Here is a 27,566-nt window from a genome sequence, read left to right as displayed (position 1 = left end):
GTGTTTTAAGAATGTAGAGACAAGGGTCGACACCTGGGTGGTGTCGAAATGTGCAGTTCTTGGAAGCTTCAAAGCGAGAAAGTAACTGAGGTGTTGGCAGAGAGGTAGGGCGTCTGAGACATCCTCTGGTTTACCTTGGCTAATTACGCTCTGGGGAAGTGAATACCAGTTATCACCAGTCAAGGAGCACAGAGTGAAAAGACAAACACGGAGAGAAGAGAGGGCAGAAGGAAGGAAACAGGAGAAAAAGAAGTGCCAGGCGAGAGGTTCTGGTTCAGATCAACCGTTTGGACATGGTGTGGCTTGTATGGTGTATGGTGCATTGGGTGCTGTTAAGTTTTGGTCACGTCATTACTCATAAATACTTGTTTAACCTGTGTGCTTGAGTTATATTTCTCTTCACCAGAGCTGTGCCAGGGAACTCGGGTGCCTTTAATTATTCCTGCCGCCGGGGTATATTCTTGGCATAACTTTACTAGTTGGCACTTAAGATTATTTAATTATCGATTAACCCAGTCTGTATTTTTGGTATTTTGTCTTTTTGTAACCCCCCTATTTGTAATAATAACATTGCGTATAACTTAAGGACGAAAGCCTGTCTATAACGCACTGTGAAAAATAGGCAAAATTAAGATTTGGCTCACGAGACACAAGATGTCTTCTGTTGCAGAGAGAAAATTGCACAGGACAGTTACATGCAGACTCCTGGTGTCTTGAACGAGAGTTAAAAGTCCTTACTTGGTCGGTAGAGGTTGCTGTCATTTGGTTGGTAATGTTGTCGGATTGCCAAGGCTTGCTGGGGTGAGCGGAGGGGAGAGAGCAAAGAAAGATGAGCTGTGCAGCACCTCTCAAACCAGGATTGTTTGTGACTTCATCAGATGTGGTGTCTTTCTGCAGCCTGTAGGTTTTCCATTAGTTGGTCATTGTTTGGGTGGCTGACCATGACACGACCTAAGGCCTTAGTCAGGTTGGTCGCCTTTCGTGTGTAGACTCAGAGGTGCCAATTCTGGACAATTCGTCATAAGGGAGGTTGAAAATGGGCCATGTTTACGATGTCCTGGTCTGTGTTACAGACCTTCAAGTGCCTCTTATCAGGGAGGCCCTCTCAGCTGCATTCCTACTGCTTTACAAAGAGGCCTAGGCTGCTAGGTTATTGTCCGGTCAAGGCAACAGAAAGATTAGAAATGTTGAAAAACGCATAATTATTAATGTACAAAAGTGCCTTGCCATTACAACGTGAACTTAAATTTTAACAGTCCATATTCAATGGATTGAGCACCGAATTAAACCTTATGACGTTTTTATTGTTACTATAGTTGCTGTCAAGAGGAAGAACAATTGTATTTGCTCAGCTCTAGTGTATAGAAAGCTGTATGCAATTTATCTTATTTGCAAAAATACTCTAGCAGCAATTTAGTAGTATAGTTTTTTAATGAACTTCAAGTAGAGAGTTGTGTCAGTATGTCAGTAGTAAGGTTTATTCCATGCGGAAATGAAAAGAAGAGAGACCCAACTTTTTGGCTATGGAGCCTTCTACTCACACCTGAAGTCATTTCCTGATCATTTGTCACGATCACAAATGTCTTATTTTGCGTTTCTGTGCTGAAGAAAGGTTTTATGTTAACCTCCATGGCATTGCATTGTACTCATTATCTTTTATCATTATTAAAGTACCTCATTTCTCTATTATCTAATCAGTATCCAAATTCCAAGCTCTGTTTTGCTTAAACATGCGTGAATGCACTGTTTCTGATGCTCAGTCTGAATTTGGTTATCTGTAGCGTACTCCTAACACTGCCCTTTGAATATAAGTCTATAAGTCTGAGCTGTATGGATTCTGAGACCCTTGATGCCTTTTGGCTGTTTTCGTGTCTGAATGTTCTGTGTGATGTATGGTGTTTCACTTCCCTTCCATCCATCTTCCCTGTCTCTCTGGAACACTGTGTGCCCACTAGGATTGTATGTGTCACCACCCCTCTCTGTTGACTGGGTTTCAGCGATTCCAATTACATCATAATTGCCTGCAAGTGCCACAGCTTTTGTATCGTGTCTTTTTTTTCTGAGGTGTAAGTGTTTAGTTACCTGCTCTATTGACATTGTTTTTCCTTGAGGTTCACCTTTAGAATCTACTCCCCATGCTTTTGTCTTGCACGCCGCCTTTTCTTTAGATGCTTTCCACATCCAATCTTTTTTTTCCCCCCCAGACTGGGCTGTAGATTCTTATCTCAAGCCTACCGGTTCTCATTTGGATGTAATCTGTCATGTCTGTACAGATACCTTTGCTTTAGAATATTTCCCAGTGGCAGAGAAGCCTAAAATGTCATCAGAAGATGAAGTTTTCATTAGATCAATGATCTAGAGATTCTGTCATAACTAGCAAACTAATCAGTTTGGCAGGCAGTAACACACTTGGGAGGATTAGCAAACACTTGAGAACCTCTGAAAGAAGTGAGGGATTTAGACCAAATTTAGTGCTGGCTAAACACCTGGCAGATGACATTTAGTTTAGATGTAATGCATCTTGGGTGTTATATGCAGGTAGTAAAAACATAAACTAAAGCTATGTAAGATAGCAAAAGCAGATCTTGAAGAAGCTATAATGTGGTAAAGACCTTATGTTTATTATTTTTAATTTCCAGCTCATATGGGGGAGGAAAAACAGGCAAAAGCCATGTTAAGATATTTAGTAAAAAGTGAAGAAATTTAAATAAAGGGTTGCATTTGTGCACTATTTAGACCTCATTAAAATACTGCATAGGTTTGGGCACCATGTTGTGAGAAAGGCTTTCCTGTCTGGAATTGGTTCAGAGAAGAGCAATGTGCTTCTGTGCTCAAAGTACGGACCTTCTTGGGCCGTCTTGAACGGAGAAGACTGTGACGGGGGGCCTGACTGAACTATTCAGAATCCGCAAAAGCATTGATTGTCGCTTCTAAGGGCTTATTTGGAATGAGCAGTGAAACACAAACCAGAGGACTCAAGATGAGGCATTCTTTACACAAAGGGTGGTAGGAGTATGGAACAAGCTACAGAGCCATGTTGGTGAAGCCGATAACCTGGCCTCTCGTGAAGTGTTCTTTAGTATGCTGTGTCCACTATGCATTGTTTACAGATTAACCATAAAATTAGTTCACCACATTGTATAGGCAGGTGTCTTCAGAAAAACGGATGTAATATGATTCTTTAGCTTTTTCAGAGGTCTGTGATCACTTATAATATTCCATTTTACAGCATGAAAATTGGCTTTTTCTTTTGAAATAATGCTGATCTCCTAATTGCTATTTAAATCTTTGTTTTGCTGTGTTTTATCGTTTGGTGTTCAAACACAGTTGTTACTCATGCATTAATTAAGCAAACATGCTGGCATGCTATGGGTCATGTAACAATGCTGTAAATTTCTGCTTGTCTGTAAGGTTAGCATGGCTGCAAGAGGAGACCTCAGCGACCATGAAATGAAGTGATTGTCTGGGAGTGTTTGGCAGAAGCTTTTGTGACCAAGACCACTCAACATACACCAGGGGCCAAGGTGATGCTCAGAGGGGAACACATTCTTGGCAAAGGGCATGAGGGAGCAGAAGCACGTTCTCAGGGGTTCGAAGTAGAGGGGAGGCAGTAGTTTTGTCAGAAATGGTTTCCCCGATATCTCCAGAGTGGGATACTGTGGTGGGGGTGCAGCCAAACCCTTCATCACACCAGGCAGTGCATGTTTGAGTGTCCAGCGGTGCGCAGAGGTCAAGCGCTGGACTAGCAAACAACGGAGAAATGTGATCTGGTCAGACGAATGATCCTACGCCATGTTTTTGACAAGCAGATGAGCGCGTGTGTGGTGCCCATAAGAACCGTGTAGCCCGCGGTTCTGCCTGTGAAGGGGTCTGGTGCTTTCGTAGTGATGTGCGGCGCGGTGTCCCGGTGTGGTCTGGGATGCTCTCGTTCCTTTAGGGGGCTAAATCACTCGCAATCTCTGCTTTATCGTAGAGTGACCGTTATCAGCCTATGCTGCACCATTTCTGTCCTGCCAGGAGGGGTGTCATCTAGGATCAAAAGTCAAACCCCTGTGTTTTGATGAGCATAACACTGTTGATACCCAGATGTCGTGGCCTGCTCAGTCACCAGATCTGGAGCGATACTTGAGACGTGTTTTCCACCGTCATCAGCCAGTTGATTGAGTTTCTCGTGGCAGAAGGGTGCTGCGTCTCTCCTGCAGGATGCCAGGCTCCACGTGGTAACCCCGTGCCTGTAGTCTCATTTTGACAGAGACTGAGCTTCGCTTTCAGCTGTCTGCAGCTTTGTACAGACAGTTGACATCCTTTAGGGTTGACGTTTGTGTAAGATTGTGTAATGTTGGAAATGTGATGTTACATCATTTACGTCACGTGGGTCAATGGTACTTAACCTTTACTGCAGCCTGACACCCCTTTGATTCTCAAAATACATTCTCGCTCCCTTTATCGAAAACGTTAAAAGAATTTTCTTCAATGATTTACCTTCTAAAAAAATCTAGCATGTCTCACCCCCCCCAGAAGGACCACCGAGTTAGGCTATAGCTTAATTAATAATACGTGTTTGCTGATGCATGTAGTATATTTCTTGTGCATTATTCTCAAACAAGAAGGCGGGTATAAAGTGCCCGTGTAAATTATTCTCTTGATCCTGTCACAGGGAACACCGAGGTGACTTTGTGTTTCATAAATATGCCTGGGTAGGCTGGAGAAGAGAAAACGAAAGTTACTGCTGGAGAGTATCCTTGTTCGAATGAGTCAGTGCAGAGCTCTTCTGTGACAGCACTAAAAGTGATTTTGTTCTGATATTTTGTTTTAAAGACTCCTTAAGATGTTGTTAGTTCCATTTTCATTTCAATATCTTCATGTAATAGTTTTCCTGTTTTTTTTAATTGCATTGGCATGTCCCGTTGTCCAATGAGAAAACTGCATTTTAATAAAGTATTTGAAATGTTTAAACTGTCCAGTGATAGAATGACCTATTACTAGTAAGCAGATACGTAAAAGTAGTCCCAAATCTGTAATAAATGTTATTTCTAAGCTGACAAAAAATGCTCGTATTTTATAGTAGAGTTTAGCAGGTCGGTACTTTCAGTTTTATTTCCCTGTTGCTGTACTTTCACCTTTCAGTTCTGTCTTATTGGCTGTCCCTTAGGGGCTGGACCAACAGTGCAGCTCATAAACCTAACGCACACTCTTCTGTCCTGCTTCTGTTCCTTTAGGTTACAGAACTCCAAATTACGCTGATGAAGAAGCAGTCCACTTTAGATCACAAGTAAGTCTGGTAGTTTTTTCAGTCTGTTCTGGTTTGGGTTACTGTTGCTTTGCAAATAGGCAAATAGATTAGATTTTAGAAATGGGCTTTTTATTATTTCATTTTCCTCAGATATGACTTTTGATCTTGAAGAATACAGAAAATGTTAATTGGTGAGGATATAAATATCCTGAATTATCACAGAGCATAAGGCAAATGTGTTAGTAATCTGCTGTCTAGGTCTGCTACTATCTTATCTCCCTGTATGAGGAACCACACCCCTGCACTTTGTCTTCTTGTAATCTTGTCATAGAATGTTTGACCTGTAAGAAGTGTTTTCTTTCTTTGCAGCTTGTGATGGATTTATGGCGTGAACAACATGGAGATTTACCATATATACTTAATCAAAGAGTGATGAGGCAACCTATGTTTGGTAAGGTGCACAGTTTGTGATATTGATATAAATTTAATCAATATCCCTACGGGATCAATAAAGTCTTATCTTAAAGTGAGATTTAATTATTTAATGTAAGTAATTACATTAGGGAATTTTATAATACTAAGAGAACTGGATCCAGTTCTCAAAAAGAGTGGTAGCATGTCAATGCCTAAGTTTGAGTTTTATTACGAGGCAGTAAATATTAAGAATCTTTTATATTGGCATTCAGCTTGATTATTATATATAGGTGTCAGATCTGGCCTGGCTAAAAATTGAAATTTATTACTGCAGACTCTTCCAACCTTGCTGTCCTCCTCTTTACCCCTGATTATTTCTCACCCAGAAACCCATAGTGTAGCAGAATCTTCATATTTGGATTCAGTTCTGGGAGCAGTCTGGCTTTATCACTCTCCTTGCAATCCCTTGTTAATACTAATTTGTTTCCCCCTTTCCTCGGTGATCAGACTCTCCTTAATTATCATCAGAATGGGGTTTTGACAATCCAGTATTTCTATGTCATTGGAAGAACTTGGAAATATAATTTTCCCAGTCCCACTTTTTTCAATACTCAACGATCAGGCACTTCACTCAAATTTCCTACTTCCCTTCTCCCCCCCCCCCTCTGATCTGACAAGAAAAGGACTATAAATAATTACAGTGGTGGGGAAATAATAGTAAAAAAATGGAGTGAACAGTGTTACAGTGGAGGTTAAAATACATGATACAGGTTTTTCCCCGGTGCAACAGATGCAGAAGCACAGCTAGTAAAGTGACTCAGAGATTAAAACCTGAAAACATTAAGGAGTGAAAGGGTCTGGACTGATGTACTGTATGTGCTTAATGATGTGTAGGTGTTTACCAAGGGAGGAATTGACAACAGGACTCAGGCTAAGGACAAACTTCTCTATTAAGTAGTTATGGCACACAAGAGGCAGAAGTGTAAAAGAAAAGAGATGCAGCAGTTCAGCTGTGGAGCCTTAGGTACAAGAAGCACTTTAGGGACATCTCAAGAACCTGATGGTGTTCTACCAATTGTATTGAAGGAAAGATGTCAGTGAGCCCTTCTCAAAACTCCCCACGATCACACCACATAAGGTAGTGTGATCATTCAAAGGGCTCGTAAGCATAAGGAGACAAAACTGAAACAAGTATTGACAGATGTGTAAGTCTTAATGTTATAGACATAGTAATGTCAGCTCAAATAGGTATCAGGCGGTAGGAATGTAGGGGGAAGTGAGCAAGGATTTAGAAATTGTAGGCCTTGCTTAACTGACTGAAGAGTTCTTCAAGCAAGCAATAGCAATAATGGAAACAAAATGAGCATATAATACAGGATATTAATATTGAGAATGAGTTAATGTATGGAAAACATTGTATGGATAAAAGGGAAAATAATGTCATGACTGCAGTACCATAGGGATGTGTATGTTCTTTCTAATTTGTACCAAAAATTAGTATTCTGGTACAGTATGGTTAATAATCTACTCAGGTTTGTAGGTACAAAAATTGAATTTCCAGACACTGTAGTAGCAGCAAGTGAAATCCAAGACTGGTCAAATACCTGTCAGATGATTTTTAACCTAAATGAGTTCAGGGTTTACATATAGGTAGTAAAATCCAACTCTTTTTCCAAAATCATTTTTTTTATAGTTAGAAGAAGCAAGTGTTTTGAAGGGTCAGGCGGAGAAAGAATTGAAACTGAATTGTGCTTCAGCTGTGTACTCCTGCATTAGTTGACAAACCTTTGCAGTACCTGGTTCTGCTACCAAAAGCTCTACAGTATTTTGCTTTATAGCCATTCCTGGGTGCAGTACCTTAAGGCCTGTAATTAAAGACAAACACTTGAACTAGTAGCACAACACTGTTTGTGGCGCGTTTTCCACATACTGCAACAATATTCCCAGCAAATTTCCCAGCAATTAATTTTCATAAGCATGTTTTTATAACAAAACACAATCATTCTTCCAGCAGAAACAGCATAGATATTGTCTTGTTTGGCCACTCAATTGTAATTGCTTCGTTACCCAATTGTCTGTTAAACTTTTAAAAAGTATACTTTATAACTGAAGTAAAATTGCATTGGAGTTCACTGAAATTTAATGGAATTCAGGCGTAATCTCATGTTTTTACATGCAAAGTGCAACTTGGTGCATAGGGAGTCTATAGAAGGAGGATTTCTGTCTGTCCAACCTTCTGGTTAGGGTAACATCTAAGTTAGAATATCTCTGTATGGTTGGTTTCTTTTTAAATAATTGATTAACTTAAATATAATAAAACACACCACGTACAGTATATTTTAAACATATCCATGGGATTTACCTTTAGTGTACTGTTTTTAACCAAAACCTGATTTAACTTTAGCCCATTGGGTTAAAGTGAGGTTAAAGACTGCTTTTTGGACTAGTGATTTACAGTGCTCCATCTGTATTTCTAAATTGTAATATGTCAAAAATTATTTTGGTTTTCAGTCTGTTATTTTGGTACCTTACAGTCTTTGTACAGCTTTTGCAAGTTTATAGATTGGTTAACATGTGGACATTTGTTTTCATTCAGGTATATAATAAAAATAATTCCTTTCATCAATGTAGCACTTTTCTGAACACTTGAGGCGCTTTACAGGTAATGAGGATCCCCTCTACCACCACTAATGTGCAGCCCCACCTGGATGATACGACGGCAGCCAAAGTGCCCCAGTACGCTCACCACACACCAGCTCTCAGTGGGGAGGAGAGCAGAGTAATGAAGCCAGTTCATAGATGGGGATTATTAGGAGGCCATGATTGATGAAGGCCAGAGGGAAATTTAACCAGGTCTCTGGGTTAACACCACGGAGAGTCAGGACCCTGGTTTTATATCTCATCTGAAGGACAATGCATTTTATATAGTGTAGTGTCTCCATCACTATACTGGGGCATTAGGACCCACACAGACCGCAGTGTGAGCGCCTCCTACTGGCCCCACTAACACCTCTTCCAGCAGCAACCTCAGTTTTCCCCAGGAGGTCTCCCATCCAGGCACTGGCCAGGTTCATACCTGTTTACTTCAGTAGCTGCCATTTGTGGGTTACAGGGTGATATAGCTGCTGGCAGTTTGTACTTCTTTACCATCATATGCAACTTGCAAAGTGGTGAGGTTAGGTTGAACAAATGGTTTAAAAACATTTAGTGAATTATACGTAAATGTTTGTATAAGCACTGCACAATAAAACATGAGTTTGTGTCTTGCAGTCCTGAAAATGTTCCCAGTACTGTGTGCAAGCCATTCAGGCCTTTTTTGTTAGGTAAATTTTACAGATCCCAAGTGTTTTTAAATATTGTAAACAGGCCTTTAAAGAAAAAAAAACATAGTCCAATTGTGCGTTTTTGACTAAAACCTAATGTTTTCCTCCTGCTGTATGTATGAAACTGGAGAATTACTGTATATCCCCGGTTACCTTGGATTTTACTGAAGTTTAACGTAACAATCGGTGACCATGACTAAAAGCCTAAGGAGGATCTAGTTATAGGTCCTGAGTTTATATTGCTCATTCACATTGTGATGTATAACAAAGCAGAGATACTAACCCCATTTTAGCCTTATATCTCTGATTCAGTTTCATCTGTATCGGTTATTTCCATATACCAGAGTCTCATGTTAATTATTTCCGGTCTTAAGTTCTTAATTGGGTGCTGTCATGCACATGCTTACATGACCACTGGGGCACAGTTTGATTGTCAAGGAGCAGATTGTACAAGTCACCCTCTAAACCCTCCCTCACTTCGATTCTTATGAATCTGCAATACGACTGTCAAGTTAGACAGCACTTAAACTTTGGCTCCAGTAAACTCTGACAGACTGAGCTACAAAAATAAATGGGTTAATGAAAGAATTTACATGTATTCTAAGGAATATGCAATGACTGTGCAAAGGTGGAAATTAACATTATAATTAATGAATATTGTTCCAGTGGAAGATCTAGTTTTTGCCACTTGCTCAGTACCGTTATATTTTCGGGTTTTGTTTTCTCACTCTTTTCAGGTTTAGATTTTGAAAGGTATGATGATGATGATGATGATTATGACCATAGTGATGACGACAGCGATGACTATTATAATCCTGCAGCCTATAGTCAAACACCATACTGTGGATTTAAGAAAAATTTTTTGACAACAGCAGGCAGCTTTGATAACCATACAAATTACAGATATCCAGGAGGTTTCTCCACCGAGGTGAGAATTTTGTGTTTTTTGGGGGGGCCTGGATTAAATCAAAACTCTCCTCATGTGCCACTTACAAATTACAACCCCAAAACTGAATAGTAGTAAGTTTTTAATTTGCTTAATGGGACCCAGCTGTCAAAACTTGAAGTTCTCACTTCATAAGTTTGCTTATGATAAGAATTAGGGTGCAAATTACAGCTGTGCTGAGGTCTTTCCTGCTTGTTATGTTGAATACACAGTTGTATTGTTTGGGAAGCTTCTGACTATTTTTGTCCTGGTGAGTCTGTGTGCCATAGATTCACAAGAATACTGAGTCATGGGGGTGGGGGGAGGTGTAAAAGAAATTCTTGAGATGACGCCTCAATTTTAAAGAATTGCTTATCAAAACATTTTTGCTAGGGTCAGTGAAGGCACCTAGGATTAATGCAGTCGATCTGTAGTGGGGGAAAAGTGTTTAATTTTTACATTAATTTGTAAAAAGGGTTTAGTTTGTAGATTAGTATAATGGTTTTCACTGAAAGTTGTACTGCCCCATTAAGGCCTGTGCAACTCTTTCAGGCTCTTTGTCAGAGTGAAAATGTGGTACTTCATTCACATCTCCTTATGTACTGTTGAAAGCAGAGGAAACATCCTTAACAAATTTTTTTGTGGTATGACTTAAAGGCGTGTGTTAGTGTAGTTCGCATCCTTTGAACAAAAATATTTTCTCCACAGGAAGCAGAAAAAAATGCTAAAGAATTAATAGAAGAAGAAGAAAGAGTTAAACAAAAAGCTGAAAAGAAAAAGCTTAAAAGAATGGTGAGTACATTCATAAGTCAAGATGGATGCAGAATGAGTTAACAAATCAACAGCTCTTCATTTTTTATCAGATGGTAGAGGGGTTTATTCAACTGTATGGGTTTGCATGTATTTATACCTTATTAAAACAATTTGACATATTTGATCAAAGGATATTAACTAACTGCAGCTTTTTTAGAAGAACACGGTAATAAACACCTGTTATGCTGGCTTGTCAACTTTATCAATCATTTGTATTATTTAAAGGATTATCTTTTTAAATACATCGAGATGCAAAAAGGATATAAAGTAAAACAAAAAAGTGATGTCTTCTAATTTTTCCAGTCTGCTTTTCAAAAACCACTTATCTAATTTTATTTTAAGTTAAAAGCTCTTTATAGGCTATTTGTTCTTCTCTTAGTTACTTTCTTGCAGTGTGCTGTTTTCTTGATCTTGAGAAAATGCAGTATGTACTGACTTAGTGTTTTGTCTTCCAACAGAGGCAGAAAGAGAGAAAAAGAAAAGAAAAAATAGAAAATAAAAATAAAAAAGTGAGTGGCTCCATGTGTCTCCTTTGAACAAATTGTGAATTTTTGTAATTTAGGCAGTGAATGCTAAAGTAGAGACTAATCAAACACTTTGTTCAAATGCTCTCTTGACAAAAATGCTTAAATCCAATATTTTGCCACACATTTTGTACATGTGGATTATCATCTGGATTTGGTTCTGTCGTCTTAGTTCTGAATATGTGGCAAGTGTTCATTTAGAAAATCTACACAACAAGGTCTGGTTGGAAGCAAATCATTTGACACGCAATGAATAGTTCTTTTCTCTGCATCTATTTCAATTTGTGTTAAATCTTTTTTTTTCTTATGACATTTTGTTCATTTTGTGTAGGACAATTCTCAGAAAGAAGCATCATCTAAGAAGCTCAATAGCACTGTCAGCGAAGAAGAAAATAAGTCTAATAAAAAAGATATGTCCCCTGAAAAAGAGGATGCATCAACACCATCAGACCAAAAGAAAAATAAAGGTGTAATTAGTACTGAAAATAGTGAGGAAGATGAGAGCCAAGAAGACAGTTCAAAAAGTGAATCAGAGGTGAGCTGTTTGTGTATAATTTTGATCATCATGTTATAGAAATATATTAATGCTCTAGAATTAGTCCAGACAAAAGCAACTCCATATATATTCCTGTGTTTGAGGAAATGTCCTACAGTGATAGATGAGAAGTACTGAACCCTTTTAGTCCTGATCAGATTAGACCATGAGGAGACCTAGGACAGTTATTCAAGTCCTCAAAGTTACAGTGGACATTGCAGAAAACACACTGCTGCTCTGGAATCAGTCCAGGGAAGTGCAACCAGATGTACTCTACAGTTTAAGGGAATATCTTAACTTAGAGGCTGAACGACCTGAGCCTTTTTAGTCTGAAAACCCTCAAGGGCACTGACAGTCTACCCAAGCTGATTACGGACAGTGAAGTGCACATCATAGAACATTATTAAAAAGTATTTGGATGTGCCTTAAAAACTGAGAACAGGAGACCTTTTTATCTAAAGGGTTGTAGGAGTGTGGAACAAGCCACCCTGTCATGTTGTTAAAACCCCTGGCTTTGTTCAAGAAACAGCTGGATAAGATGCTCATCAGTTAATTATAAAATGGGCTAGACTGTGTTTAGTTTTTGACATTTCCTTATTTGCAGGTGCAGGCATTACCTTTGTATAATCAGTGATTTCATATTCAGTGGGAAATTAAAATTAAATTAAAAATGACATTTTTCCTGATACTATGCATACATATATTATAAAACACCTCTTTATTATAATATATGAGCCCACTCTTGTGATCGATATTTCTAGGATGTTGTATTAAATAGGAGTGGCACGGTGGTGCAGTGTTTAGCAGTGCTGGGGTCTGGACCTCAGGTGCTGTCTGCTTGATGTTGGTATGTTCTCCCAGCCAGGTGGTCCAGTTTCCCCCCACAGTCCATAGACATGTTGGCAGGTTAATTGTCTTCTGGGCAACTGGTGTGAGTTTGTGCAAATCTGTGTCTGTGTGTGCCCCATGATGGACTGGCATCCAGTCCAGGCTGGATCCCACCTTGTGCCCGTTGCTTGCTGGGATAGGCTCCAGCTCCCCCATGAGCCTGGATTGGATAATGTGGTTAGAACGTGGATGGGTGGATAACGATGATGATAATGAAACTAAAAGCAAGCAAAAGTCGTTCTTTGTAGGTTAAAGTGCTTGAGCACGGAAGTTAAAACTAATTCTATCGGCAGTTTCTCAAAGCACTTTATTCTGTCAAAGTGCGAAACCTACATTGCTCCACAGCTGCTAGATTTCTATGATTCCTTGTTTTCCCTGTTCATGACGAGCATCGTTTGATTATTCTTGTTTATTTGTACCACTTTCTTTTTTCTCTAGTGTTCATCAGACACTAGGTGTGATATAGGGTGTTCTGAATGTATGTTCCATTAAGCGAAGATTGCAATTAGAAGAAATTTATGTTCAGATGTAAGCAGGAAGTCAGTGTCACCATGTTTACTCCAAATATTGAAAGATCTGCCCTTTCTTCACCTGTTGAGATTTGTCACATTATAACTTTGGTTTGTCTCGCAGGATGAGCTGGACATGAATAGTTGTTTTGTGACTAAAGCTGCTAGCATTGCTCAACGTCAAATGGATAAAAAGCCTAAGCCAGAGAAGAAAGAAAAGAAGAAATGTTCTCCAAATAGATCAGAAAGGAAGTCGGAGGTGGAACTGAATACCCAGCAAAAGGTAAATTGAGGGGGTGGGGGGTACCATATGTCTTTGAAGAGAGAATGCAATACCATAAAAAATGAGGAAATCGGGGAATGCATCTGTCTTAATATGATCTGAATTTATGGCTGTTAAATACCAAATATCTAAAGGTCGCGCAATCACATGGCAGGGAAATGTAATTTCTAGCTCCCTTATTCTTCAGTAGTTCAATGTTGAGTGTGTTAGTGAAGATTAATACCGTGTCACAGCTGAATTCAAAGCCATGCCTCTTTTAGTTTGAAGTAGAATAACAATAGCATCATGTCCTGTGTATTAAAGTTTGACTGCTGAGACCTGCATGTTTTGTCTCCTTGTGCCCTTCAGAGACCTTTCCATAGGAGAGCAGAGTTGATGTGCTTCACTGTGGTTCTCAGCATGGCTTCTGCCAAATCTAGTTCAGATTTTTTTCATTTGCTAATGGATTATACATAAATAATATACTTAGAATCTTACCTTAACTTTATATCGTTGAAAATTGTTGCAGAATGGTGCAGAAAATGGTGACAAGGACATTATAGTGAAGAGTATGGAGTTTGCAGGTTAGTAAGCATAATTTAACTGTTTTACTCTGATTCTTGCATCTTTTCTTCATATATTTCTTAGATGCATGTCATAGTTTTTATTGATGATTTTCACTGATTTAAGGAAGTGCAGAAGGCAAGATTGTAATATATCTAAATAAAACAGCTTGGTGTATTTCTTGAACTAAAACTGATCTCCTTTTTGTTGCTTATTCCAGTAGAGTTTTTTTTTTCTTATTTGGAAGTAGTTATAGAGATGCCTGTGTAATCCAAAACTTTGTGACCATGTTTTTTCCACAGTGATTGGAAATCAGTTGGCTAATTCAGGCCGCTTTGAAGTTGCTGTGAAGTATTTTACGGATGCAATTAAATATAATCCAAAAGAGTTTAGGTAAGCCTGTGCATTTAGTGAACACTTTCATACTGTGATGCTTTAAAAGACCTGAACCTTTTAGTCCTGAACAGAGAGGACTACAAGGGACCTGATCCACTAAAACTGTTGACCAAATCAATTAAAAAGGGTTATGGGTGTGTGGAACAAGCTTCCTATCCATGTGGTTGGAACTGTTAACCAGGCACCTTTCATGAAATGACTGGATGAAACCTTCAGAACAGTTAGGTATTTACTATAGTAAGCAGCAAAACCGCCCACTTAAAATGATCACCTCTCATTTGTAACCTTTCTTTTACTCAATCTCAATTTAAGATAATGTATCCCCACACAAATATGTTTAATTATGCAAAGGAACAAGTAACAGGTTTATTCCATGCTGAAAAAAAGAAGAAAGAAAACTGAACGTTTCGGCCGTGGAGCCTTCTTCAGGTGTGCACATGCTGACGCAGCTGCCCACCTGAACTCTGTTTAATTATGCTTATTATAATTATGCTAAAAAATAGGTTGTGATTCCGAGTTTTATTTATTCAGTGCTAAGGTGATTCTGAAATCTTTTCTTTGTAGAATCTTCGGCAATCGCTCTTTCTGTTATGAGAAGATGCAAGAATATGATAAAGCGCTCAGTGATGCAGAGATTTCTCTCAGCATGAACCCTAAGTGGACTAAAGGCTTGTACAGGAAAGGCAGGGCTCTGGCTGGTTTGAAGGTAATGTCTCCAACAGTTTGGTGTGTCTGAGCACTCAAGAATGCTCAGAGATGGTTCAGTTTAATGTCTTGCTTGAGACACTCAATACACAGTGTGGGAAAACAGCCTTCAGCTGAAGCTGCAATACAGCATCTTTTTTCTCATTTAAGTAAAACTGGTGTCCCCATGGAGATCTGTTCATGGGCATGGTCATCATGCTTTGCTCTTCTCATGTCAGTTGTCTGTAGCATTTCACTAAAGATGGTGTGCTGGTGCATTACAGGTTCTGTCTTACTGCTCAAAATTATTTTTTCTAACGCCAGAGTGCTGTTCTGTGATGATGCAATGAACACCGGACTTTACCAGATGCAAAATATTGTGAAGCATTTGTGATCGGGTCTATTGAAAGCTTGTCTCCTGCATTCGTTAGAGACTGTAAATCAAAAATCGGGGGCATTAATTTCAGGCACACTTGAAGAAAGATGCGTCTTATTATTCATTGGCGGTGACTCCCAAAAAACACCTCACATTTTCCATCTGTTTTAATAATGCATGTGTAATTGTGGATGGTAAGCAACAGCTGTTCTTGTGACTGTATGAATTCATTTGCACTATTAAAATTGCCTGTATAAGTAAGTTATTTTAATAACATCCATATATTCTGTAAAAGATAATGAATTAAAAGGTATGCCATTTCATAACTGGCTAGAGAAAATCCGTTGCTTGTGACAAATTACTCGAGACTTCAAGAAACAGTAAATTTAGTTAAAAACATTAATGTATAAAAATGAAAATAATAGGTAAATCTGGTAGTGACTTACACATAGGCAGAATCTATAAATAAATTTGAATAAGCATTTCATGACACTCAGGATTTACATCAAGTAGAGCAGATTTCACACTATTGGAAAGAAATGTTAAATTTAAGAGTTGATTTTGATCATTGTTTTTTTTATTTCGGGGCTCAAGACTGCAGTTGTTAATTGAACACATGCCTAAAAAACCAGCAGCACAATCGGCTGTAATCCTCTTAGAGTGACTTTGATCCTCAGTTTTGCTGGATCAGTTTTCCTATACCTTCAAAATGCAGTTAAAGAGAGGGAGACATGAGTACAAGCAAAGTTTGTTTTGTAAAACCATGAGTTTCTTTTAAGAATAAATAGATCTATTGTCGTATACCAAAGCAAAGTGTATTCATTATATAAGTCTCCAGGGCAAGACTCTTCTTAAGTTTGTCCCTAGCAGATCACTTTGCTATTTATTTTAAATCAGATTGTTAGCATTATAGTTGTTCTGCAGTATATACATGCAGTAAGTGGTCAATGGCAAAAAGGTTTCGAAGGATAAATTAATTTTATCTGAGTCTTCTTTGTGCTTATTACGGTATTTTTGTGTATGTATATTGGCAAACAGTATTTGAAACTTGTTGGCTGTATTGCAGTGTGCAGATGTTCATTGAATTAAAAAGAGGTTCTGCTTTGAGACAAATCTGAACTGCTTCAGTGATGAACGACTAACGAACAGAATTATTGAGAGTTCCCATTTGAAATAACTGGACTAGTAACACCTTACAAAATGAAATCTGTGGTGACAGAGCTGGTGTGTGTGCTGAAGGTAATATTTTGTCTTATTTCCAGAGGTACATTGAGGCTGCACAAGCATTTAAAGAAGTGTTAAAGCTAGACAGTTCCTGCACCGATGCAGCCCAGGAGCTGATGAGAGTTCAGATCACTCAATTGATGGTAAGTTGGGACAAACTGCTGAGCCATATTAATAACCCTGATTGCTTGTGGTCATTCAAGAAGTGCCTAGATGAGGCCCTTGATTAGTTAGCTACTGAAGCACGATAGGTCAGATGGCCTCCTACAGAAATGTTTAGGGTTCTTATCCCAGGCAGGGCACTGTTGTACACCTGAGCAAGGTACTTCAGTTAGACTGTGGTTGTTTTGAATAAAAATGTCAGCCACATGAATTATTACATTTGCTTACCCCTGCATTAGCAGGAAAACACTGCAGTAGAGCGATGTCACATATTCGTTTTTTTTATATGTCAGACTTCTGCAGTACAAGTCTGTGGTTCAGTGGGGGTTCTTTATTTAAGGGGTGCATTCCAAGATTCTGTTTGTGTGTAGGGGTTTTTGTATTTTCTTTATTTGCGACTCCTCTTGAATCTGATTTCAGTGGATGTTTAGACTGGGCCCTTTAAATCCAGCATGTTTCACTGCAGCTTTTTGCAAACTCCAAAGGGAAATTCACTTTTTTTTGGAAACACAAAGGAGTGAGTAAAACATTCCAAACCATTTTATTGCAGGACATGGGGTTTACTCGAGAACAAAGTTCAAATGCTTTAATAATACATGGGACATTTGAAAAAGCCTTGGATGCACTGTCCAGTATTCATGGTAAGACTTCCACTCTTCAGTTTTGTCTTTAACCTTGAAAGTCTCGTTGCTGCTTTCATCCTAACAATTTCAGCCTATGATTCAAGTATGCAATTTAACATTTTTCCTTCTTTTGTAAATGTAAAGTGCTTTGGCTCATGTGGAAGCTGGTGTGTGGGGTCCATGTGGCTGTTGAGGTTGGGCACCTGCTGTAGCAGCAGTTCACTTTATTTCTGCCGCAAGAGTGCAGAAGAGGCTGACTTGGCTATTCTAGATACAGTTGTGTCGCCTTGTTTCTGGGGTTGTACAGGAGTGACTTCTTTGTTGGCCTGTAACTTAGGGTGCTGTCTCAGCTTTGGAACTGCAGAAAGTTTCTCTTTCCAATGCTGACATCCAACTGACGTGTTTGTTTTCCTGCTGCTAAATCACTGCTGCTTTTTGTTCACATGTTTTACTAAATACTTAGCTGTGTGCATGAATTGCTGTTGCTGGGCCGTGTCAATGTGAAATGTACTACGATCCTTTAAGGAAAATAATATTTGAGTTTATATCTCCTTTTTCTGGAGCGCTTTGCCTCTGGCTCATATGACTTATTATCCACATGGCATCTGGACAGCATACATTGTAGTTTTGCTCTCTTGCAGATGTGAGGGTGTACGATACCCAGCCTGACGCTGGGAGCAATCCGGCTGCTGAAGGGGACTGGATTGTGCCAAAGGCCAAAAAACCTCACGCTGCTGCCAAACCTGTCCTGCAAACACAGCCGCAGCCCAAACCCAGCCTCCCGCAGAAGAGCTTAAAGGGCCCAGAACAGCAGCCCTTGCAAGTATTTTTTACACATTTTTTTCCTAACTGTAATGTTCTGCGCTCATCCCAGAACATTACAATCTTGCTTTACAGTCAAAGGCAGCCTGTCCAAGGTAATCCAGCTTCAAGTGAGAAGTCACCAGTGTTCATAATGACAAAGATACAGAGCCGTTGTTCTGCAGTATCAAAGTCTTTCACTGAATGTCGCTGGAATGTAGATGTGCTTAAAGTAAATGCTGTGGTTTAAAGTTATGAATTTATAAAATGTGGCTTAATTTGTTGATTTAAAAAAATATCTTAAATTTCTTTAATCCTTCCTTTCAATTCCTTTTGAACAGGGAACTTGTAGCTGTATGGGTTGGAAATGTGACCCATTCAGTGACAGAGAAGATGCTTCGTCAATTATTTAGCAGGTGAGTTGTTGTTTTAGTGTGAGGAAGTAGTAATACAGACAGTTTTGCTTAAAGCTCCAAAGGAATACTCCAGGTTTTTTTTATAACTGTAAAATCTTCCCTCTTCTTATTGCAGTGCTGGTGAAATTCACAGCATACGGGTGTTGTATGGAAAGCGGTGTGCCTTTATCAACTATACAAAGAAGGAATCTGCTGAAAGAGCGATCTTGACAATGCAGGTAAATAATTTCTTTTCAGACATCTTACTGGGAATCCTTTGGTCTAGGCATTCAAGGTCATAGCCTGGAGACTAACTGTGGCCCAAGCAGCTCCACGGTCCAGTAAAAGTGAATCAAGTCCGCATTAATAGCAGCAAGCACTATTATCAAACGGTAATGTTTCAGTGTCATTCATGGCTGTACAGTGCAGTGACAAAATCAGTCCACTAGGTGTCACTGTGTCCCTGCTGATATCAATATAAAACGCTAGAGATCCTGGTGATTTCAACAACAATGGTAGAAACAATAAAGTAAGTGGCAAGCACCGGCTCTTCTTTAAAGAGATTCTTTGAACTGAGAACAGAGTTGAAATATTTTATTAGGCGGAGTATCGTAGAGTAGAAATGCTTGTACCAGCACAGGAAGATCAGAAATAGGCGACATATCTGCCTTTTGTAGTGGATGTAACACACCAGCTCTATATTGGTGACAGCAGTGTTTGACGATGTAAGATGAAAAACCAAACTAAAACTGTGGAAAAATCCGATTTCTCTGAGTAATGTGGCTCACCTCCCTACAGCAACTCACTTGTGGAGGAGCTTGGCTCTGATTTTTAATTCAGTCTTGCTGAATTTTCTACCAAGCTTGACATACTGTGGCAGGATTGTTTTATGCACAGTTTCCAGATTTCAGAGGACACATGGCCAGCTTTGATGTATTTGTATATCTGTTTACTATTGAAACGTATTCTGCACCAAGTGATTTACAAACACAACTGACTGATTTGCAAGTCCTTGAAGATAGAGTTCAGAAAAGCAGGGAATGTCACAGAATTTTCCAGATATCTTCCACCATCTTCTCCAAATCTTTACAACACCTTCAGAAGAAACATGTCCGTTCTTACATTTGTGAACAACTTCTTTTTTACAAAGATCATTACCAAGTCGAAATGCAGCACAGTTCTAAAGATCTTAATTACTCAGTCTCTAAAATAACATGAACAAACTGGCAGAACAGAGGTGTTGCCAGGTATCTGTCAAATTCAAATAACTCTCTGGCAGGCAAGAAATTTAATAGTTCGATTAATTTTTTTCCCTAAGAGATGTGAATCTACTTGGGTTGCTTGGAGAAGTGAAAGCTTAAGAAAAGTCAGCTTGAGACCCCTGCTTTACATATTATGGCTCTGATGATGAGTAGTAACTAAACTGTAAGTACAGCAGTGACCTGTTTTATAGATCGTGGCTTCTTTTTATATTCGGCAACGTGTATGGTGCATTACAGCAGAAAGTGCTGCTTGGAAGGTTTCAGGGCTAGCATTCTGTACTTCTATAAACTTTGAGACCTTGGCAAATGTCACTTAAGTTTTCTTAATCACCAGTTTAGTTAGCAGTAGTAGTCAGAGAACAAGAAATTTTTATTAAGAGTTTAATTTGGCAGTAGATTTTTAGTGTTTATGGTTCACTCCTCATTTTTCCTTCTTAAACAAGAGATGTGAACTCTGTCTCTCACCCTGAATTAATTGATGAGCACAAGCTTTCTTCAATTTTTTTAGCAGAGATTTTCTACTTTGTCATTTTAGCATTTACTTTTTGTAGATTACCAACTTTTCTCATTTTCAGTTTGATACCACTAAATCTGACTGCTATACTGTTTTATTATGTACTTTAGTTTAAACTATTTAATAGACATAAATATAGTCCATTTTTAGATGGCCCAGGGGCAGCATATCTTGTCCATTGTGTCTCTAACATGTGAACACACAGATGTTAAAGTTATACATGATACCCATCTGTATATTTCGAAGGCCCTAGAAGTCTGTTCTTGAAGACAGAGGAAAAAACAGCTGGGAATTAAGTTCCCTTTCCTTTTTTTCCCAGTTTTGACTTTGTTTTTTAATTGTATAAAATTTACAGACACCGTATGCCATGACTTTCTTCCTGGGAAATGTCCTGCCCTTGTGAAAGTATGTTAGGAGGCACAGAACAAGGATGCAAGTATCAGATAATGTCTTCTATAGAACAAGAAAATGGACTGAAGCATTCATACCATATAAAAAGAGAGAACTTGTTTCTTGTCAAATTAAGGGTCTACACAGGATTAAATCACTCTTTAAAATGGATGCTAAATAAATGGCAATTTTTTCCCTGTTATAAATAGAACATTGAACCAATGTGATTTCTTTAGGCTGTTGGAAAACAAAAAGGAAAATATTTCTACAACTAAAAGACAGTCCCTAAATCCCAGATTATTTTTATAATTAATAATTGCTTACACTTATATATTAAGTATATATACTGGACACTCCACTCAAAGCACTTTACAGGTCATGAGGAATCCCCTCCACCACCACCAGTGTGAAGCCCCACCTGGATGGTGCCATAGTGCACTAGTACACTCACCACACACCAGCTCTCAGTGGGGAGGAGAACAGAGTGATGAAGCCAATTCATAGATGGGGATTATTAGGAGGCCATGATTGGTAAAGGACAATGGGAAATGTGACCAGGATGCCGGGGTAACACCCCTACTCCTTTCGAGAAATGACCTGGGATTTTTAGTGACCACAGATAGTCAGGACCTCGATTTTATGACTCATCCGAAGGACAGCACCTATTTTACAATGTAGTGTCCCCTGTGGGGCACTACTTGGGCATTAGGACCCACACAGACCGCAGGGTGAGCACTCCCTGCTGGCCCCACTAACACCACTTCCAGCAGCAACTTTAGTTTTTCCCAGGAGGGCTCCCACCCAGGTACTGACCAGGCTCACACTTGCTGAGCTTCAGTGGGCTGCCAGTTGTGAGCTGCAGGGTGATATGGTCCCTTTGGTGCTCAAATGACCTTGTTGTGTTGGTTTTCTAGTTCTGTCCCTCTGTGTTGTTTTGTTTTTGTCATGTATGGAGCAAACTGTATGTCCGTGTCTCATTCACCAAAAAGGTAGATTTATCAGAAATGGTCCATCTCAAATGACGAGATAAAATAGGGGACAGCAGAGTCAATGCTCCAAAGAATGCCCTTTATTTAACTGTAAAGAATCAGGTGCTGTATGTGTAATTAAACTTTTTAATTCCCGCACGGTCTTGTTAATCCTTCAGGAAACTGAGTTTTAATGAACTTGTGGTGTGCATAATACAGGAGTGGATGTCTCTAGCTGGATTAATATGGAATGGTCTGTGTCATCTGCTAATAATAGATTAAGATAAGATCACTTAGCCATATACAATTTCTTGCATTAAGAATTTGTCTTTTTGCATACCCCAGCTTGCTCTCCATGAGACACACAGACAGGAAGAGAGAAGCCTGGGGTCAGAGCACAGGGTCAGCCATTTATACAGCGCCCCTGGAGCAGTTGGGGTTCAGGGTCTTGCTCAGGGGCCCAAGGGAGTAGGATTCCTCTGCTGGCCGCAGGATTTTAACCTGCAGCCTTCCAGCCACAGGCGCAGATCCTTAGTCAAAGTGCCACTGGAAACTTGCTTGCTTTGGTAATTCATTTTATTGAAAATGAAAAATTAACATTTTCAATGCAGTTCACTTAAGATTATAAGTACACATCATGTAATTAAATATTAAGTGGTTATAGACAAGTTTATACAGTTGAAAGCACAGATAATCATGAAAAACCTGGTTTCAAGCAGGTGTACTCAAACTTTTAACTGGTACTGTATGTCACATGCATAGTTTGCCCTTGCCTTCTATTCTGTGGTCTGAAATATTCTGTATTTTTTACAGGGGAAAGACATTGATGGATCCAAACTTATAGTCCGTTACCCTGATCACGTTTATAAACATATTGCATTGGCAAAAACTCCTAAAGCTTCTTCTGACCAGCCAGCTAAACCTGCTAATCAGTAAGTAACTGTTCAAAATATCTCTCCAAGTGTTTGTGATCCTAAATCCTAAATGTTTAGTGAAGCACATACCCAAACTAGTGGCCAGCCCTGAAAGGGGTCAGAAGCCAAACCGGTCCTGCAGTTAAGTGCACAGTTTCAAGACCAGGTCGAATTGTCAGAGCTATGTTTGGCTAGAACAGGATTAACAGGGTATAACTCAATACCGCTGTATTCAAAGTGATTTCTTTGCCTTTAAAATATTGGACATCAGAAACCAGCGGTTGACTGAGAGTCTGAAAAGAGGTGGTTTCATCAAGGGCTGCCCTCACTGCTAACATAACATAATTTCACAGTTTTTTTAAAATTCAGCATCACCCATTTAGTATTATATAGTACTAATAGTAATAATTCCTTTTCTCTCAGTATTTTCCCTAAATAATTATACATTATATATATATATAGAAAAGCTGTAGTTATGCATTCGGTCATCTTATTATTGCAGGCACAGAGTTAATATACAAGGAAGTGGAAGATTCAGGATAGTCAAACCTAGTTTAAGCATGCAGGAATTTTGCATTTGTTATGCAGTATTGTAGTCAGTTAATATATATATATGCTGCCCTAAAACTGTAGATCACAGGTATAGTGAACTAACACATACACATCATAACATTTGCCTAATGGCCAAAGAATTAACTATATACCACAGCAAGAACAGAGTTATTTTTGAAATAGCATCAGCATGTAACAGTTCTACCTGTTCAAAGTAACATTTAAAATTAATGAATACCAAGGGCTTGATAGCTTTCTAACAATGAAAATACAATGAGGTTACATTACACGTTATTAAAATGCTTAATTATGAATTTATGTGCAAAAGTAGTTTATAGCAAAAGTAGTTTTTATTGGAGACTTCAGTTTTCCCTACATAGCCTGGGATAAACATGGTTAATGATTCTTTCTTACCCATTTTGTCCCAGCACCTACAAGAGGCAATGCTTGTATAGATCTTCTCAAACAAACAGGACTGAGTGAGGCACACAGACATTAGGGAGCTGTGATCATAATATGGTGTGCTTTGAAGTATATTTGGAGACTTTCCAGGTTGAGATAAAAATCCCAAATGGTTCAACAAATCAATTGAAGAAAAATATAAAAGAAAAAGTGCTTTATAACACTTTATAATCCAGTGAAAGGAAATGAGCAAAATGAATTGCAAGCACTGGCAAAAGAATATTAGGCCAAGAGAGAAATTTAAAGGAATATTGGGGTGGAGGCTAAAATACTCTAAATTCAAAAGCAAAAAAGCTGATATAGTAAATGAATTCACACAGGTGTTCAATGAGTAAAAAGTCACCAATATACCTCGGGTAGTTGGAGGATGAAGTTCCTAAATAGTAACAGCATACAAGACAGAAGCATTTTGGGTTAAGATTCACCCTAAGCATTTAAAATGAATGAATCTCCAGGGCCCAATAGTATCTTACCAGTAGATTTCATGGGAGGTCTGGGTAGATGGGCCTTAGCCCCGCATCATTCTGTACTGAAAAATCTCATTAAGAAAAAAGCAAAGCGCTAGAAGGAGGATTACTCTTCAGGTTGTAATAATAATGGCTTTAGGTTTCAGGGTAAACGCAAGCTGATGTCTGGATACATTTGCCTTGTACCCATATTTATATCCAAAACCTTCCTCCTTGACTCACAGCTTACAACTTTTATACTTTTCATAACTTACTATAAACTCTGTTCAGCACTTGTCATCGTATTTGTAAGATGTGAACATGCGCAAGACAGGCTGATGTGACTTGTTTCTAAGCAAGAAGGCTTGGAAATTCACACTTCAGTGTGATATTCATTCTCGTTTGTGGATTCTATCAAAAGGAGTGTAGCACCAAGTGGGAAGCTGTTTTCAGTATTTTTCTCATGGCCTAATAGGGCTAACGACGTATTTCTGTGTTGAAGATTTAATTCCCAGCACCATGGATCAAACTGAAGAAGCCACACAAAATGGTTCTGCGTTACACTTGGAAATGCGCTATGCACCTTGATGTGTAGCGTTGGTGAAGTTATATAATGAAAGAATATTCTCCGAAGGCTAATGATTTATGGAACTGTATGACAAGTGCAATTCATGTGTTCTGCATACAGTTCTGGTTTCACATTTGTGACAGTGTGTTTATATACTTTATCTTGAAACCAGATTATAAGTTCTCCCAGCCAGACTGGACTTGCTGTGTATCCAGAGGTTTACGTACATGTCTGAAAGGCTTGCGTGTTAGTTTGAGATTGATGGGATAACTTCATCCCAGATATATTTCAGTTTTATTACCATGAATGTTTGTGTTGCTGAAAGCTGTCAGTATTTTTTTTTCTCAGACAGAAAGCAAATGGTGAATGTGTTTACTGGAGGACCGGTGGGTGCACGAAGAGAGAAAAGTGCATCTTCAAACACATCCCTGAGCACAAGGGGATAGACAGCCCGAAGAAATCGAGTGCAGCATCCTGAGCAGCTGTCTTGACCTTTGACCTTTGGCCTTGGACCTGGGGGCTCGACCACAGCTTCAGTATTCTGCAATGTTAATAAATGGGTTTACTAGCGTGGAATGGGGCTGCATTTGTTTTTTTTATGAAAACTGAAGGATTAGGTTATAAACCATGCGAAGCCCGTTCCTGTGTTTTCTTTTGCTCATTGAATAATGTCAATTGAAATTGAAATGTATGCTCGGGCAAAAACTAGAATTCATGATTATGGCAGATAACAGCAGACAAGTTCCGTACACACCCTCTTAACTTCTGAAATTCCCTTTGTAGGTAAAAGGTAAAAAATGCTTTGTCTCAGCATCTCGTTTTTCATTGTTTTGTAAATTTTGTGAAGATGTAAGGGAGAAAAAAGTAACGTTTTCTTTCAGTCTGTTATCTATAATTCATATTCTTAACTTTTTAATGTTAAGGTATGACTTAAAGTATTAATCAAAGAAATGAGAGAGTTTATTTTTTAAGGTTTATTTTTTAAGTAATTCACATGAAAGGATGAATGAATTAAATATTTTCAACTGAAGAGTAAGGAGGGCTTTGAAGCTGTTGTCCATATTTATGTTATAGTATAAATAGAATTGCAGATGTCCCTCTTATTGCTGCCAAATTTGAATACAAAGGGACTGTTTTTAATATGAATTCAGCTATTTTGAAAAGATCCTTGTATATTATCTATAAATGTACTAGCTGGTTCTTTTAACATTCTTGACTATGTTATTGAAAGTTTTATTTGTGATGGATGTCTGTTCAGGCATACATTTGATCTTAAAAGAAACAATTTATCTCCATGAGCCAAGTATTCGATTCAGTTGCATATCATTTATTGAATGAAACACATGGCACTGAGACTTTCCTAATGAGCCTGAAAAGGAAGAGCAACATTATAAATTTCCAGTGTGCTCTAAGGATTGTTTTTAATGACTGTAGTATTGGAGTATAGCCGTTTAATGATAATCATTCTGGCTTATGAATTATAGCCCATGACTGGATTGTTTTGAATAATGGTAGTGACTATCTTTTTTTACTTAACATTTCTTTTCACTAGTAATTTACCTGTCACCTAATGGTAAATGCTCTACAACAAATCTGCTTACAGTTTCAGTTTAATTATATTTTGCAAACTAGTATATAACATTTTGTTCATGAATTTAACTGTGGGTGATGTCACTGAAGAAACTGCCAGTTTTAAGTACCTTACATAAGGTAAGGTCTTGCATAGAAGAGTTATAACAGGTATGAAGGGGCATAAGCCTTTTGTTTTCTTCAAACAGCTGTATTTAATATTTAACTGCTTAGTTTGTGACTTTGTTTTCCTTGGTATAATTAGAAAAAAACAAAACAAAACAAATCTTTAAGTAGTGTACACCCAAAAACAAAAAAAGTGTTTGTAATGCCACACTTTTGCAAACTGCTTTCTAAGTATTTTCAATTCTATTGATTTGTACCCCTATATGAATATTTGTTACCAAATAAACTGGAAACTGTTTTCAACAGCTTGGTAATTCTTCTTTTAAAAGTATTTCCATTACCTTACCTATTTTGATGTATTACAGTAACTGTATTCTGGTCTGCCTGCATTCAGACTGTTTCATAAATCTGAATCTAATTCTGAAATGGAGAACAGTCTTTATTTTTAGATCTGAAATTCAGACCTGTTCAACTGGTTGGTTTGCTGATTGTTGGGGTATAGTACTTATGAGATAATAGAATACTTATGCACAGGATGTAAATCAAATGAAGGGATTTCTTAAAGTTTGTGAAAATCTGTGTGTTCTCCTGATGTATAAAATGTAAGCAGAAAAAATTACATAAACCAATATTGTCAATAAAATCACTCATGGTTGTTTTCTTTTCCCCAAAGATTATTTATGATCCTAGGTTATGTGCATAAGCAATCTCAACTAGGATAAATGAATCTAAGGAAATGATTTCCCCCTCAGTTTGTCAGCTGTTGCATTAGCAGATGGTGGGAGGTTTTATTTTTTTAAGTGTAACAAAAGAGGCCTGTTTTTTCCAGTTATTGCTGTACCAAAAAATGTTCTATTTTATATAAAATATTTGATCTGTGCCATTAAATTGGATGAGTCAACACAGCTTGTTTCTGGTCTCCTTTTTCATTGCCGTTCCAGTTCTCTCTTTGTCCTTTTGTGTTTGCTGAAAGTGTCTTGTGCCGTTGGGCTGCTTGAACCTTAAATAGGTGTAAGCTTGAACATCCTCACCTTTCACAGGAAAGTGCTAAAATGACTATATACGGCACTTAGAGCCTTGGGTTTAGGAGCAGGAAATAGCTGCTGCACATGTTGACATACACAGAGTGGTTGTAAGACTACCC

At 38.4% G+C, this 27,566-nt stretch overlaps 1 protein-coding gene across 1 annotated transcript in view; it reads left to right on the top strand.

The window, feature by feature from the left end:
- The window catches only part of LOC148842013 (uncharacterized), a 30,082-nt gene extending 2,759 nt beyond the window's left edge, over positions 1-27,323 (top strand). Inside the window, exons 2-18 of the mRNA XM_088919405.1 lie at positions 5,220-5,272; positions 5,603-5,684; positions 9,708-9,898; positions 10,604-10,687; positions 11,167-11,217; positions 11,564-11,767; positions 13,289-13,447; positions 13,956-14,010; positions 14,293-14,383; positions 14,951-15,092; positions 16,709-16,813; positions 17,383-17,473; positions 18,097-18,274; positions 18,598-18,672; positions 18,788-18,890; positions 22,599-22,717; positions 25,076-27,323. Coding sequence (XP_088775531.1) covers positions 5,220-5,272; positions 5,603-5,684; positions 9,708-9,898; positions 10,604-10,687; positions 11,167-11,217; positions 11,564-11,767; positions 13,289-13,447; positions 13,956-14,010; positions 14,293-14,383; positions 14,951-15,092; positions 16,709-16,813; positions 17,383-17,473; positions 18,097-18,274; positions 18,598-18,672; positions 18,788-18,890; positions 22,599-22,717; positions 25,076-25,205 — 1,913 coding nt within the window. The 3' untranslated portion in view covers positions 25,206-27,323. The remainder of the gene's footprint in view (positions 1-5,219; positions 5,273-5,602; positions 5,685-9,707; positions 9,899-10,603; positions 10,688-11,166; positions 11,218-11,563; positions 11,768-13,288; positions 13,448-13,955; positions 14,011-14,292; positions 14,384-14,950; positions 15,093-16,708; positions 16,814-17,382; positions 17,474-18,096; positions 18,275-18,597; positions 18,673-18,787; positions 18,891-22,598; positions 22,718-25,075) is intronic.
- Positions 27,324-27,566: the final 243 nt, after the last annotated feature.

The sequence above is a fragment of the Atractosteus spatula genome, chromosome 1, assembly GCF_055471065.1.
Source record: "Atractosteus spatula isolate fAtrSpa1 chromosome 1, fAtrSpa1.hap1, whole genome shotgun sequence".
NCBI lineage: Eukaryota > Metazoa > Chordata > Actinopteri > Semionotiformes > Lepisosteidae > Atractosteus > Atractosteus spatula.
The sequence above is the reverse complement of the archived record's forward strand: the minus strand, read 5'-3'. Positions and strand labels throughout refer to the sequence as shown.